Genomic DNA, 14,263 nt, shown 5'->3' with positions numbered 1-14,263 from the left:
TGTTTTCTGTGAACAGAAAGAAACATGACACTACAGTTCACTTATATCATTATTCTCCTTCACGCTTGAGACTCAGATTATCCAAAGCCTCTTGAGTATAAACACTCAAATTACATCCAGAGTGGACATTAAAGAGCTTATGTCACCTGGAACACGAGACCCAAGATGTTTATGAATCCCAGTTTGTGAATTCATTATGTGTATTTGAATTGACTCATTGTGTTTTGGCAATTCTTCCATGAAAAATAATTCCCGAAAATGATGGGTAATTACAATACTGGGCTTTCTGAAAAAAAAAAAAAGTATAAAAAAGAATCAAAGGACAATTTATTTGAGTATGAATTATTCTACTGAGAACATATGGGGATAAATTTCCATGCTCTTCAATCATGTGTAATAATTTATGTGTTCTGAAACAGATCCTTATTGTTAATCTACACAACATTAATATACAAAATACAATAATTAAAGATGGGTATCAAACCTGAATCTATAGAAAAGTATTTTCTTTCATTGTCAAATGCTTATCAATAACACGAGTTCCTTTACCTGTGTAATAACACTGCAATCAGTAACCCTAATGTGTACAAGCATGGAAACAGGGCACACAGTTGTGGCCTGTGATAACCTCAACTCAACAGGCCTTTAAGTCAGAATACTTCCTGGAGACAGCTGATTATTGGACATTATTTCAGGTATGGTCCAAACTGTCCTATGCAGAACTTTAATTAACATCCGTGCATTTGATCTATTTTTCATTTCATTTAAAGCTTTGGAATCAAATTTTAACCAAAACGTTTATCTTTGTAACATGAATTACTGTCACCTTTATAATCACATACTCCACAAAATTAGGACCTGGTTAACATCCAATGTGTAGTAACAGCAATAATCTAGGCCACTTTATCTATACCCTCATTGCTCATCTAGCGCATAGTACTACTTCTCAAATAACACAAAAATAATGTTGCTACATTGTTGTTACACCACAGTTTACAGTGTTACTACACAGTGAGAAAATATAATAAAAACCTTTTGGTATGAATAGAGATTTCTTTTGTCTCTTCCGATGGAATCCTCACAAACGCAGCACTTGCTGTCCATTGATATGGTTCCATTTTGTATTGACAAATGTCAAAGAGTCAAGTCTTCCTGTCACAAAAAGGTCACCATGGAGCATCCATGGACGTATTTCCATTTTGTTCTCCATGAGTTTATATTCCACAGTTAGCCATGTTTATCTGTTCCAACTGGGGCTGAGAGCAGCAAGACAGAGTGGTAAGTTCAATTCTTTGGGTCATACACACCCACAATGCTTCGCTGACACATTCTGTATTGTGTGATAGCGGCTCTTGTTGTCCAGGAAGGAAAAGTCTTTTTCGAAAGCTATCGGCCGGCAGCAGGGTCCGTTGCTAACCTTGTCCTTGCGGCCCTTCCTTTTGAAACCTATCCGTGCCATGTGCTCCATGGTGATGTCATAGTTTTGCCGGTGCGCCATGCATTTGCCGCTGCAGTAGCGCAGCAGCACCGTCTCGTCACTGTCGTAGCCAAGACCAAGTTCACTCACAGTCAGCTCCAGCTCCCTCACGGAGCAGGGTTTAGGCCTGCGGGCTCTTTTAGTCCTTCGAGCCTGGTTGTCACCCAAGCGTCGGCTCTTCCTCCTCTTCCTATCAAGCAAGGTCCCGACTACATGCTGAAGCTCGCCCTCCGTGAAGCTCTGGAACATCTTGGAAACTGACAAGAAGAAGATAAAACCAACATCAATAGACAGGTGGGGGACAGATCATCTGATTCCTTGGAAATGGATGAAGTTCTCAATAACCAGATATGTCAGATGGCCATCAGAGATAGTGTAGGGCCGTTGGCAGGATAATGAAAACCATGTGCAAGCAGAGGGACATCAGTTTATTTTATCTGACATGTTGACAGCTACAAACTAGTCTTTTCACCATCAGTATTGCAGAGTGCTAGGACTCCCTTAAGCCCATTTAGGCTGACAAATGCCTTTCAATAAAGCTATGTGAAACCAAAAGCGAGAGGGTATATCATCCTCGCTTGAAAGTTATAATGGTTCTATGGAGAGCCAGTGAACTATGAGGTGCTAATTGACTGCAGGTTATTGCCAGACATCACAACCTGCTCTATAAACAAGAGAGGCTGGTACTAAGTGTTCTGTCGGCACCCCTGAATCCCTTTCACATGGCACCTTTTCACATACCACACTAAAAGGAAGACAATAACAGTTTATCTTACACTCTGAGAGAAGAGAGTTCATCTCGTCCGCTGAGCGTGCTCTCCGATGAAGACCACCCATCTGCCGGGTCATCACAGCCGATTCTGCAGATGATGAGGATGAGGATGAGGATGAGGATTTGGATGTTGATGATGAGGACGGTCTTGATGATGATAAAGATGTGTAAGGAGAATTTTTCCTAGATTTGAATTGTTCGACAGTGGCCATATTTTTAACGAAGAGGATGGACAGGGCTGCGCCACAGAGCACGAAGGCAAAAGTAGCACCTTTCCATAACTTCATCTTAGAACGTGGAGGAGCATTGAAACTCTGTGAAGAGAGGCAAAGTGGACACAAACGTCAGACATGTATCAACAGTCACACCTTCAGTCTTTGTAAACCACCTTTTCCTCAGCCTGTCTGATTAAAGCACAGAGCACAATGTAAAAACTGTTACCTCTGCATAGTCGCATTTCTTTGACCCTGCCATAAATCCCTACCTCTCAACAGGGCTTTTATTTCACTGTCAGTTTACTTTTTCTGATTCTGCTGTCAGCTCATTTTCACTTTTAAGTGGGTTTGTGATCCGCAAACTTGACATCCCTTGCTGACAAATGGGAATGCAGTGTTCAATCGCTTTTGCCTGAAGAGGAAAAAGCACAACTGCAATTTCATATTTGAGCTGGCATGTTGAATGAGCTTTGCAACCTCTCTTGCCCCTTAAGATCTTAAAGAAAACGTTTGTATTGTTTCAAAAATACCTGATGGGAATGAGAATATGAGCTGCGTCCTTTCATTTTTGAAGAAAATCACTTTTTCTTAGCAGAAGTAGATGCTATAAGAAATATCCTTCAAAGGGGGGAAATCCTTTTCTTCCTCTACAGGAATCTCTCAACCACACCTATTTGCAATGCTATGTATGTACATGAGTGTTTGTACGTCCCTTTATCTTATACCGCCCCTTCTTTTCATAGACACTGCACCACAGCAGCCACAAAACTCACTTTGGAAGTCTTATTTCTGAGCTTTCCTTATTGTCATGCCCCAGGTATTTGAGAAGATTTACAAACTCACGTCTTTGTCTTTTTCATATCATGTCACCAGTGAGCAGAACATTTCCCCAGAGCAGGAAACGGTATACTGGCAGTGACTAACAGCAAATCCAGACCAGCCTTACAAATTGTTTTGCCAGACTGGATTCTGTAGTGTACATATACAGGCTGCTTGAGTGTTTACAATGGGGTCAAAATTGCACATTTCCTTGTCGAGTGTAGTATAAAAACAAAAATCTGAAATGAATTGCTTCTGGAAGTTTGCACCTAAGCATGTGGGTTATTCCTGCAGATCACATCAAACAGAATTTTTTGATGAGAAAATTGTAAAAGATGGAACATTTTTTGCCAATGTGCTGGAATTTTTTGTAGTTCAGTAAGAAAAACAAAAAAGAGGAACTATAGGCAAATTCAGACAGTTCTCCAGAGTTTTGGACACCACATAGGGAAAATACAAAGACTCTGCAAGCATGAGTTGCAGTGGAATAAACAGGGTATAAACAGGTAAAACCAGTCCTATCAGTCACAGCTTGACTCATAATTTCATATGAGTTTGACGTGGTAACCAGCCTCTGCACAATGAAGGGGTAGAATGGTATTCATTTGAATGTCAAACATTTCAGCTAGCAACCTCATTTGACATAGTCTGTAAATCAAATATGGAGCCACAGCTGGGTCAGCATGTTACTCATACCTGCCTATACAGTATGTCTGAGTTTCACTTGTTATATTTAATTACCAGACATGATAGATAGAGGCCTCCATGGAAAGTAATTTATTTTCTGTAGGTTCAACACCAACATCTAACACCAGAGATCTTCCTGCTCCTACTCTAAATATGATACATTTCCCATCTAAAAGGAACTTTTTTTTCATAATATATGGTATAGGATGAGATCATTGTTTTCTTATGCCATTAATAGGTCAGTTTGGGCCAATTACTCAGCCTTGGAGTTAGCTGTTTCACACGGCTGTGATACATCAATGCCTGTGGCCTCTTAGATCCATTGTCCATCTTGATAAAACAATTAGCTCGTAAGAAAGATGTCTTCTCGGATGTCTTGGTTGCTGATGCTGGACAAAGCATGGTCATCAAATGCTGATCTCATGTCCCTGAAGACACTTTGATTGTCATAATTGCTTCACTTAGAAACACATTAGTCCCATCTGCAGTCGATTGGCGCCAATAAAAGTGCCAAGGTGCATTTTGCAGCTTGTTCAGATGGTTATGGATGACTAATTGGCACAGATATTCAATACCTACCACCGGCCCCTGCTGTCTTGTATATAAACATACAGATAGAGACAGAGGAAGGGGCACCAGTGTTTTCTTAGGTGAGCAACGGAAACACATGACTGAGTATACCTCTTTTCCGACAGGACAAATGCTGCTGTTTTCCAGCAAATAGAGGAGAGCAACAACACAGAGGATATAGAGGAATCCCAGAGGACTCTCTGGCAGAAGGAAAAGCCATCCTCAAACTGAGACATAAAAGTGCAGATGAGTTGCAAAGACAACTAAAAAAGCTCCCTCACAGGCGCTGCATGTCTGGCCCTCACAAAGCATCGACACTGGTGTGCCCATGCAAGCACCTGCATTTGGAGATAAGGCTTGCCGAAAATGTGAGTCCCAAAACAAATGCAGAAAGAGTTCTTTTCACTAGAAGGAGAATCCTATAACAGCACATGAAAGTTCTCATTTGGATTTTGTGTTACTAGTGGGATTGAATGTACATTTGAGGTATGTCTAAGATAGTTCACCTGATGTTTTGCTGCCAGTCAAATTTCACCTGAAGAGCTACCAACAGAGTAAAAATAGTCTCAGAGGATCATTAACCTGTTTGAGGCAATCCATGAAAGTGAACTGCTTTGCCAAGAATAAATTCCCCTTTCTGTCAAAGCCATTCCTGAGCTATTATGTATACTCTGATGCGTGCATCATACACTCGGGTCCAGTCCTCAACGGTCAGCCGAGCTCTTGTTGTCACTCAAAGATTGCTTTATTTGAAATGACAGAATAAAATGGATGTTTTCAAGAAATAATTGGGTCAGTGGCAAAGGCGCTGCTAAGCTGTCGGTAATGTAATTACAGCAGCATGGCACTCGTGTCCTCCTCTCCCTCCCATGCCAGAGGGAGACAATCCAAAGAATGCCACAGCCTATGGAAGATGAAGTAGAGATCTGTCAAATTGGGGATAAGGGGCGTCTGTGGTTAACACTTTTGAATGAAGCCAGCAGACAGGGGGTTCCTTCTTGTCAGCTTGCTTGGATCTTCACTAGTGTGACAAGATTACAGCAAAGGAAGATCACAGAACAGAATGAATGAATTCTTTGTGCTGGAAAAAAGCGGAAACCAACTTTAATGCCTCACCAGTCCGTAGAAGTTGTTTCTATACATTCGCTAAATACAGCCTGTTCTGTCTCAATCACTGCCTGGCTGTGACTCACACATGCCATAAACACACACTTGCAACACTTGTGTGGTTTCACTTTCCCTCAAATCATATGACACATGCTTGTGTAGAAATCGAGACAAAGTCTAACCTTCCATTGTTGTCCAGACACTCACTTCACTTCCAGGATGTACACACACTCCCAGTATCACCATCACAGAACACTTTGTAATCCAGTTTACATAAAACTGCTGCCTCTTGATTTCTAGTAATGTCCACAGGAACCATTGTTTATTTGCTACTGCACAACCTGAGGCCCTTACCTACAGAACATTATTACCACGCTGTGCCTTCAGCTCAGCTCCGCCCATGTGATCGTCTGTCTCCGTGTTTCTCTGAACACACCCCGTAAATACCTGCACTGCACAGACAGCAGAGGAGCATAACAAACAGCGGGAAAGGCACCTACTGTGTTGTTGCAGGGAAACAACGTGCTTTAGGGTGTCCTAGTGAGGCCCTGTCTTGTCTTTTCCCTCTTAAGTGAGCATCAGGAGGCCTGGGGACAGCTAGAGAGTGCTCGGGGACGTAATAGGGACATATTCCAAAGATCAGGGCGAGATTAGCACTAATGCCTGCCGGCTTTATCTGTAGTCACGTGGGTTAACACCTGGCTGCAGTGTTGGTGCTGGAGCCCGAGCTTTGCTGCATGTGTGCGTATGTGTTAATCCATCAGATACCTCTAACTCAGGGGTTAGGCCAGCATGCATGCAGGGCCCACTGAGAGAGCTCTAGCAAGCGCCTCCCCTGCTTGTGCTCCTGAAACCTGTGAAGTTTCCTTCTGAATAACATAAGAATATTGACATGCACAGTTCATTATATCTGTTGTTTCAACACCAGGGTGGGCAAAAGGCTGTAAAATGAAGTGGATGTTCTGAGCCAGGATTGGCTGTTCTAAATCCAGCCTTGGTTCTAATGCAACTGAAAAAGGCTTAGGTTAGACGGTGCTGTAATTTTGCTGGGCAACCACTTCAGTTGGCTCACGCTCTGTCACTCAGTAACCATCGCATAATTAAAACAAGCCTGTTCCTTGTTAGCGAGAAAGCTGCTGTTCATTATTGAAAAAGAAAAAAGGGGAAAACATCAGAGCTTATGTTGAAAGAAATAGTGTTAATATTAACTCACATTCTATAAATTCTAAACATTCCTGCATCCGATTAATCTCCTGGATGTAGGTGAGGACTCCGAAAGATTCAGTTTTATTTTGGGAACCTTACTATCACATCCGGCGGATTTATCCGGATTAATCCAGTGACCTAACAGCCTTGCACGACATGTCACAACTCAAACCTGTTGCTGTTGGGGTGGCGTTAATGAGATCTGAAGCCCGGATACACTTATAGATGCACATTTGACCCCTGTCCCAATTTATCTGCCCTTTTCTATTCAGGGAAGAGTTGAGTCAAGGTGTAGTTCTGACATGCATTTCTCCAACACACAAAGAGGTTGCATGAGGCTTTACAGGCAAACATCACCTTGCTTCGTCATTTTTGAGTGAGCTAGGAGTAAGATTGATGTTGTCTCAGCTTCTTTCTAAAGAAGAGTCTCTGAGCTTCTATTCTGGCTTCTGGCTGCTAATCTGTCCATGCCAGATCCTCTTTTTACACAACCGCAGTGTCTCTAAACCAATGTTAAACATGTTGATGTTGCTTTTGCAAAAGGATGACGGCCATCTGGCACACACTGAATACTACTTTTAAATATGACCCATGCGAGCAAGCACAAGCAAGTACAAACATCTCAAATATGATGACATTTTACGTCTTTAATCAGCCCGTGCTCCCTTCAGAAGACTAGAATGTTAATCATTTTCATGCACAATGTATATTTTAGCAAGAATACTAGAGAAAAGACTGATGAGATGATGAGGAGTGATGCATCCGTTCAACTTCACCCTCAGTTTCCTTCAGTTATGACTGGCTTTTGCAGGTTATGAAAGTTGGACAGTTCAATTGACTTCAGGCTTAACCTCTATGCAGCCTCTGGGGGCTCTGCTAGATACAGTATAATCTCTACATATGATATGGGCTTAAGAGGAAGGGATCATCACTTTAGTAATATGCCCACGGTCAGAATCATAGAGTTTGCCTCTTTTAGAGTACCTGTGTTAAATATTTAAAGGACAATTTAAACTCTTTGTATCCAGCTCTTCTTAATAATCTAGACAATTTAAGACAAAGCTCTGCACAAAATGTCAATCTCCAAACACTGAGTGAAAAATTACCATCTCAATACACCGTTAATATGATTTCCAAGTATTGCATGAACATTTGGGTAAGGAAAGCCACCAAGTATTAGAGAGCAATTACACATGGTCTTGTGGCAAACCACCGTTTTGGGTGAATGACAGAAAGAGAAATATTCTCCCTGACAAAACAAACTGGTCCTCTTGTTAACAGCTTGTTTAAATTCTTCCAAAAACAAGAATTTTAACTTTTTTTCGTGTTGCTTTTCCAACATTGTGACATGCCCCATGTAATATAGCTGCTCTACAAACATTTCGTGACAGGCCGCTTTGCACTATTGACATGTGGTTCCAGCAAAGGCCGCTTGTTGATACAGCTAATCCAACGTGTGTTTTCTGCCACTCAAGCACTTGGTGAGGCATCCCTGTCAGCGGCACCTAACGCCTTCCCCATAAGCTGCCGGCTTAAACTAACAAAAGAAGATGTGGTGTCCTTACCGTTCGGCCGGCTAATCCAGACTTAGCTGCGTGGCGTCGTCTTCAGCTGACCTCCACAGGCAAGTGCTGGCTGGGTAAGTCCATCATCATCACAGGAGAGGAGCGAGGGCAGGACTCCTGCTTGTTCCTCTTAAAATCATCACAGCTCCCTGTGCCTGCAAGTAGGGGAGGTGTCCTGACTTGATTCAGGTCCAGGCTGTATTATTCTTTTATCATATTTGCATTTCCATAGAGCTTGGTTAGGTTGCAAAGATCAGAATCAGCATTCCTCTGAATGTTACAGTGCACTTCATGGCAATCAGAATGATCCATTCAACAAGAGGAGAGGTATGTGTTTAGCAAAGCCCCTGACTTTGGCATCTGGTTCACTTTAGAAAATCTCTGTCATCATGCGTCTCCATATGAAACTTCTGATCTCCTTTTTGCACGATCCTGAACCTGAAACAGAGCAAAACAGAGGAACTGAGCCATGTAATAAACAGCTCTTACAGATGTCTTAACTTTTATTCCATCTGTTGTGCAACTCCTTCCACTTCAGATCATTTTATCCCCACACTACAGCACGGTTGGAAAGATAACGTTCATCATCTCCTTACCCCTTTTCCAGCAGCAGGTCTTCTCTTCAGCTCCAAGGAGGGAAACTCAGTGGGTTGAGAAGATGGTTTAGGGTGAGGAGGGAGAGTGTAGTTACCGTAAGCGGAGCAGAGCCCATCTGATGCCTCTGCCTGCCTCCCCCCCTCAACTGTTGCTCCTCCTCCTCCATAGTTGTGCTTGTGGGCCGAGTCGGATTACTCCTGACATGATAATCTCCCTGGCTCTAGCTCCAGGAGCACTAAAGGATGCTTTGGCCTGAGCAAGGGCTTACATTTACCTTCTGCCACAAGAGAGTCTGCCATCTTAAGTGGGTGACCAGTAATAGCCTCGATTGGGCAGATCAGTGGGGTCTGCTGAAGCAAGTGTTTTTCAATCTTTTAGGTGGAATTAAGAAAGTTCACAATTGGTTTAAAAGGTGCTAATACAAGGCTAACCCCAGTTAAATGGTCTTATCACAGCGAAGGTTTTTCATGAGGATTCAATCTACAGTTGGCCGGAGATAAAACCAGGGTGTTGTTGCAAGACTCACGTTCACGTCACCTCCAATACAAACCAGTATTCTAGCTCTTGAGCCTTGGGCGGCAAATGAGGAGCAGATGGCTATGCTTTTGCAAGGTATCAGGCACTCCAGACTGCAATCTAAATAAATACCCCATCCATGGAGGAAATGCGTCAGGTGTGTGGGGTCAATCATATCTAAACAAAGGCTAGTTTGGAGACTAGGGAGGTGATGCAGAAGAGAGGGAGAGACGAGGGAGAGACACAAAGTTTTGCAGGTGCTGTTTTGAAAGCATAAACCAGACAAATAAATTGTCAGGAACAAGGTTGATTCAAGCTAAATTTGTGGTTTGAGAAATGTGTCTGCGGCCAAAAATGTTGAAATAAAGCAGCTATCTCCGTGCTAGGATAAAAAAAAGTCAGAGATACAGCAGGAAACACATTATTTGCTAACAAACATCTCATTCTAACACCATGAGTCATTCCCATGTCCTCGAGCCAGATTATACACAAATCACGCTTTGCAAAATTCCACTCAGAAAGCAGAGATGTGGATAAGCACTTACTTCCAATTCTTTGGGTGTTTAATGAGAGAAAGAGGGAAAAACCATTGAAATCCCAAACCCACGCTTTGCTTTAGACCTAATTTGTGTATTGATGAATCTCCTAAGGTTGATTGCTCGGTGACCTCAAACATCGACTCCCTGAGAAGTTTGAAATTAGGCCAACACAAACTCTCCTTCGCTTCAGTCTCAACCCTCCAGCGCTGACCTAAAGGATAACTCAATGCCACAAATCAAGAGAGGATTCTTACTCTTTGTCATGGGGAGAATATTTTAGTGACAGTCAACAGATGCAAAGTCATCCTCTCTCTGAAAAAAGATAAGAAAACATGAGAATTACCTCAACAAACTTGTTTGACATGCAACACTATTACTGGCCAGGGCAGCCTTTGAGAAATAAATAATGACTTCCAGTTAGCAGGGGATTTCGTGCTTGTCTATCCTTGAAAGGAACTATCAGCTTAGAAACATTTCCTGACATCGGGCAGGAACATTTCTACTCTATAGCCTCCATATTGTTCACAGATGTGCAAAGTTTGCGTAGACCAGCCTGAGCGGCTAAAAAAGCCCAACAGCTGTTAATTGCTAAATCAAGTCAGAGACAATAACAGTGAAACACTTGATCTGTATACAATGTTGAGTCTCACTCAACAGTTAAGGTTACATTAGTCATAAAGACAGTCAGACACTCAGCATATACAAGAGGGAAAAAAAAAAACAAAGAATGTTTCCAATTTGAATTTGATAGAATTTCATACACTTCAGATTGAATCTTTTCCACTGGGTGTGGATGAGTGAAGAAACACATTTTGTTTACTTTTCGGGCAAGATTTTAAGGAAGCCCTCAATCAGTAACACTATAAACATACCATTCCAGTCGAGGTGTCATTAGAAAGGCTGGAACTAAGGCACAACTGTTGCCTTTACCCTCGACTTGCACAAGATTGTGGTTTGATGATTGGACAAGTATCCGTCAGCCAAATGTCATCTCAGTCAGTGGAAAACTACTTTTAAGGGAACCAAAATCTAAACAGGCATTTGTGAAAAAGATGCAGTGGGACAATGAGAGCTTTTTTCTAAATGTGTTTCGTGTTGAAAGAAAACACCTCTTTCTGGGAGAAAGTGGTAACAAGGTACATCCATCCTGGCCCAAGAACAAATATACACGGCAATTTGCAGTCGTGACCAGACCAGCTGAGGCCCTCAGGGGTGCAGGGTCCACTACTGAGTCAAAAAGGGCATGTGTGATATTCTAACACATCATTTGCTTCAGTGCTTAAACACCACAGCAATTTGTGACACCAGCTAATAGGTCTTTTAGTCCATTTAAATGCATTGCAATGTATTTTCTTCTTATGCCAATGCAGCTGTACAAATAGGAAGCGTCTAAGATAACAGAGATGTGAACATGGCTAAATGCTGCCCCCGTCTGTATGTGGTTTGCAACTACAAGTCACACAGAATAAACAATTCTGACCAACAGAGGTACCAAAACTTTGAAATTGAATTAAAAAAACATTTTATTTTCCTCATCAGCCGTTCACATTTTTCACTGAGGCTACTGTACGAGCAGTGTGTTTCGTCCTCTTGCAGTTGCTCTGTCTCTGCAATGAAAACCCTTTGTTCCGTCAGGGCCGAAGGGCTGACGCAGGACTCTCTGCATGAAACAACGTTCATTCAGGTCCCCAGCCACCTTGGGGTTTATTGCAGTGGCTGCAAATTTGCGCCTCAGCACCCAGGGGCTCGGAGAATTATCCCAGTCTCCAGAGCACCAGCTCATCTTAATGCACCCCTGTTTTAAACCGGAGGACTGGCTGTTACTACTGGTGGAGATCAGCTCCCAGGTTTTTTGAATGGTGTTTTTCTGGGACTCCTGGGGTTGAGATGTGCTTAAAATCTCTGCAGAAAGTTGAACTGTTAAAGAGGATTCCTCCTGGACTGAATTCGGTGAGGTTTCATGTTGATTTTCATCTCCAGGTGGACCCTGGTTGTTCTCCTCCCTGGTGAGGTGGGGCATTGAGTGGAGTCCCAGAGGTACCACATGCATGCCCTCACGATCAGACTTCTCCTCTGCTTTGAGAAGGCTGTATGCTTTACGAACCGCCTCCAAGTGTTCAAACCTCACCACTGCACACAGACGTTGGCCCAGCTCTTTGTGATGCTTGGCATATTTCTGCAACTCCTCTGGGAGCTCTTTGCCAGGATACAGGATCCACGTCGAAGTAATGTTGCCGTAAGCGCTGAACTTTTGGAAGATCCTCTCTGAGAGTGGAGGGTGCTCGAGGCCTGAGGCGACTCCGTCTTCTTCGTTTTTCTCCTCAGAAATGTTCCAGGCGAGGAGGAGCTTGCTGCTTGGGGAACGCTGTAGCCTTTTGGGAAGCGGCTCTTTCCGCCTCACTTTGGTGCACTCGTCATTCACCTCCAGAAGCTTTGAGTACTCTGCTCCTGCTAGAGTCATGTGCCAGTCAGTGGTCAGGACCTTTATCTGTGACAAACAGTAGCAACCTCAGCTTTGTTTGCATTTTTCTGAATTTTGAATAGAAGTGATGGAATGCAAACATCAGAAAGCACATGCATTTTTTCTTTTTACCTTTTTCAAACAAGTGAGAAGCTTTAGGCTGACATAGCCCTGCTTGTTCCTTTGCACATGCTTCAGCAGGAAGCCGTCCTGTGCCAGGTGGCCGTCGGAGAACAAATCCTCCAACTGGGCTTTAATCATCAAGCAGAGCAACTCACCTTCACGCTCCTCCTCTTCTCGGGAGGATTGGGCACAATCTCTACAAGAACACGCGGCTCATCATCATGATATTCTGCATATATAGATTAGTCAACCATATGTTTTCTAATTTCCTTACCCAGTTGGATTACTCATCGTTTCGCTCCGGCCACTAAGCTGTGTGTTAATTGAGTCCTTCTCAGTAAATACAGGTATTAACCAAAAGCTGCAAGCAAGATAGTTACTCAATGAAAACAAAATGCACCTGGACAGTTTGTATGACAACAATGACGGCAGTTGGTTCTGTGGGAATTGAAACAAAACTTTATAAAATGCTACAAGCAAAATTCTAGATTTCACAACAGCAGCTCTACAGTTGTTTAATATTCAAGCCCGCACCAAACATAACAAAAAAATATATTAATGAGAAGAGACAAGCAATCATTATGATCCCTGCTGGAATACAGGCTGTCTCTCTGACACAGAACTAACTTTAATGTTCCAGTGTTATTCTCATATGTTTCATATCAAATCATCTGAGGAGCAACAATATTATTTTTTACAACATATAGCTGCATGTGTGTATAAAACAGCCTCCTCATTGACACTCCATCGTAGTGCTTCTGTCTACAGCATGTTACTGCTTCTACATATTATTTCTTAATGCTGGGAGCAACTGCAGATCTAACTGTAACATATGGAAGGATATGGAGCCTGTTTATTTTCAATATGTCACAATGATTACACAAAAGATAAACATACAAACCAAGACCTTTGGGTGCTTTTCCACAGAATTTTTCAGTTTCTCTTATGTGGCATCAACTGGTAGTAATTTCAACACAGTGTGTGGGCTAATAGTGAAAGGAGGGGACACACGCACATCTGTGGTGGAGAGACAAAAAGAGAAATTAAAATTCTCAGGAAGACAAAATAGTTGAGACTAAATATGTTAGAAGTAAAAAATGAGCTCATTGACTATCAGTTTCACAGTCTAACATTCAAACATGTCTGCTACAACAGTCACTGCACAACCTGTGTGTTTGTGTAGTGATTCTATTTACAGTGGCGTCTCCATGCCAACACAAGTAACCAACTCATCTGTTACTACAATGTGTATCCTCAAACACGGCATTATTGGCTAAAAGATTAAAATGTAATAATAATAATTAGAATAATAATAATAATAATAAACATGAGTAGCCAGTAAAACATTGCTTTAAGAATAATCATCAATTTTTGACAGCTGTGCAGTTGCATGATTGCGATTCTTCCCTGCATGAAATACAAGTTATTACAAAACCTACTGAGCTGATGGGTAATGCTTTATCTTCACACTGTGGAAATGTTTAAGGCAACTGTGAAGTGGGTTAATTTCACACTAAAGCAGAAAATCAGACTTTAAATAGACCTTAAATATCTACAAATGTAGGGAGTCATTTGGGCACAGTCTCTGTTTCTGTGTTAGACTGCGTAG

General features: G+C 42.2%; 2 protein-coding genes across 2 annotated transcripts; both read right to left on the bottom strand.

Annotated features, from left to right (window-relative positions):
- Positions 1-297: 297 nt before the first annotated feature.
- On the bottom strand, positions 298-8,805 carry LOC117826332 (neurturin). Its single transcript, XM_034702311.1, has 3 exons — positions 8,419-8,805; positions 2,254-2,563; positions 298-1,734 (listed from the first exon to the last, which is right to left on the bottom strand). The coding sequence occupies exons 2-3, from the start codon at positions 2,534-2,536 to the stop codon at positions 1,298-1,300; spliced, it is 720 nt and encodes a 239-aa protein (XP_034558202.1). The 5' UTR covers positions 2,537-2,563; positions 8,419-8,805; the 3' UTR covers positions 298-1,297.
- A 2,770-nt stretch (positions 8,806-11,575) lies between these two features.
- larp6b (La ribonucleoprotein 6, translational regulator b) lies at positions 11,576-13,081 on the bottom strand. Its single transcript, XM_034702309.1, has 3 exons — positions 12,929-13,081; positions 12,664-12,850; positions 11,576-12,558 (listed from the first exon to the last, which is right to left on the bottom strand). The coding sequence occupies exons 1-3, from the start codon at positions 12,943-12,945 to the stop codon at positions 11,632-11,634; spliced, it is 1,131 nt and encodes a 376-aa protein (XP_034558200.1). The 5' UTR covers positions 12,946-13,081; the 3' UTR covers positions 11,576-11,631.
- Positions 13,082-14,263: the final 1,182 nt, after the last annotated feature.

This window comes from Notolabrus celidotus, chromosome 15 (genome assembly GCF_009762535.1).
Source record: "Notolabrus celidotus isolate fNotCel1 chromosome 15, fNotCel1.pri, whole genome shotgun sequence".
Taxonomy (NCBI): Eukaryota; Metazoa; Chordata; class Actinopteri; order Labriformes; family Labridae; genus Notolabrus; species Notolabrus celidotus.
Note: the sequence above shows the minus strand (reverse complement) of the source record. Positions and strands in the feature narration are given on the sequence as shown.

Coding starts and splice junctions, on each gene's coding strand:
- LOC117826332 (XM_034702311.1), bottom strand. CDS start 2,536: ATGAAGTTATGGAAAGGTGCTACTTTTGCCTTCGTGCTCTGTGGCGCA. Junction 1,735..2,253: donor GAACTCTCTTCTCTCAGAGT/GTAAGATAAACT, acceptor TCTTCTTGTCAG/TTTCCAAGATGTTCCAGAGC.
- larp6b (XM_034702309.1), bottom strand. Junction 12,559..12,663: donor TTCTCACTTGTTTGAAAAAG/GTAAAAAGAAAA, acceptor TGTTTGTCACAG/ATAAAGGTCCTGACCACTGA.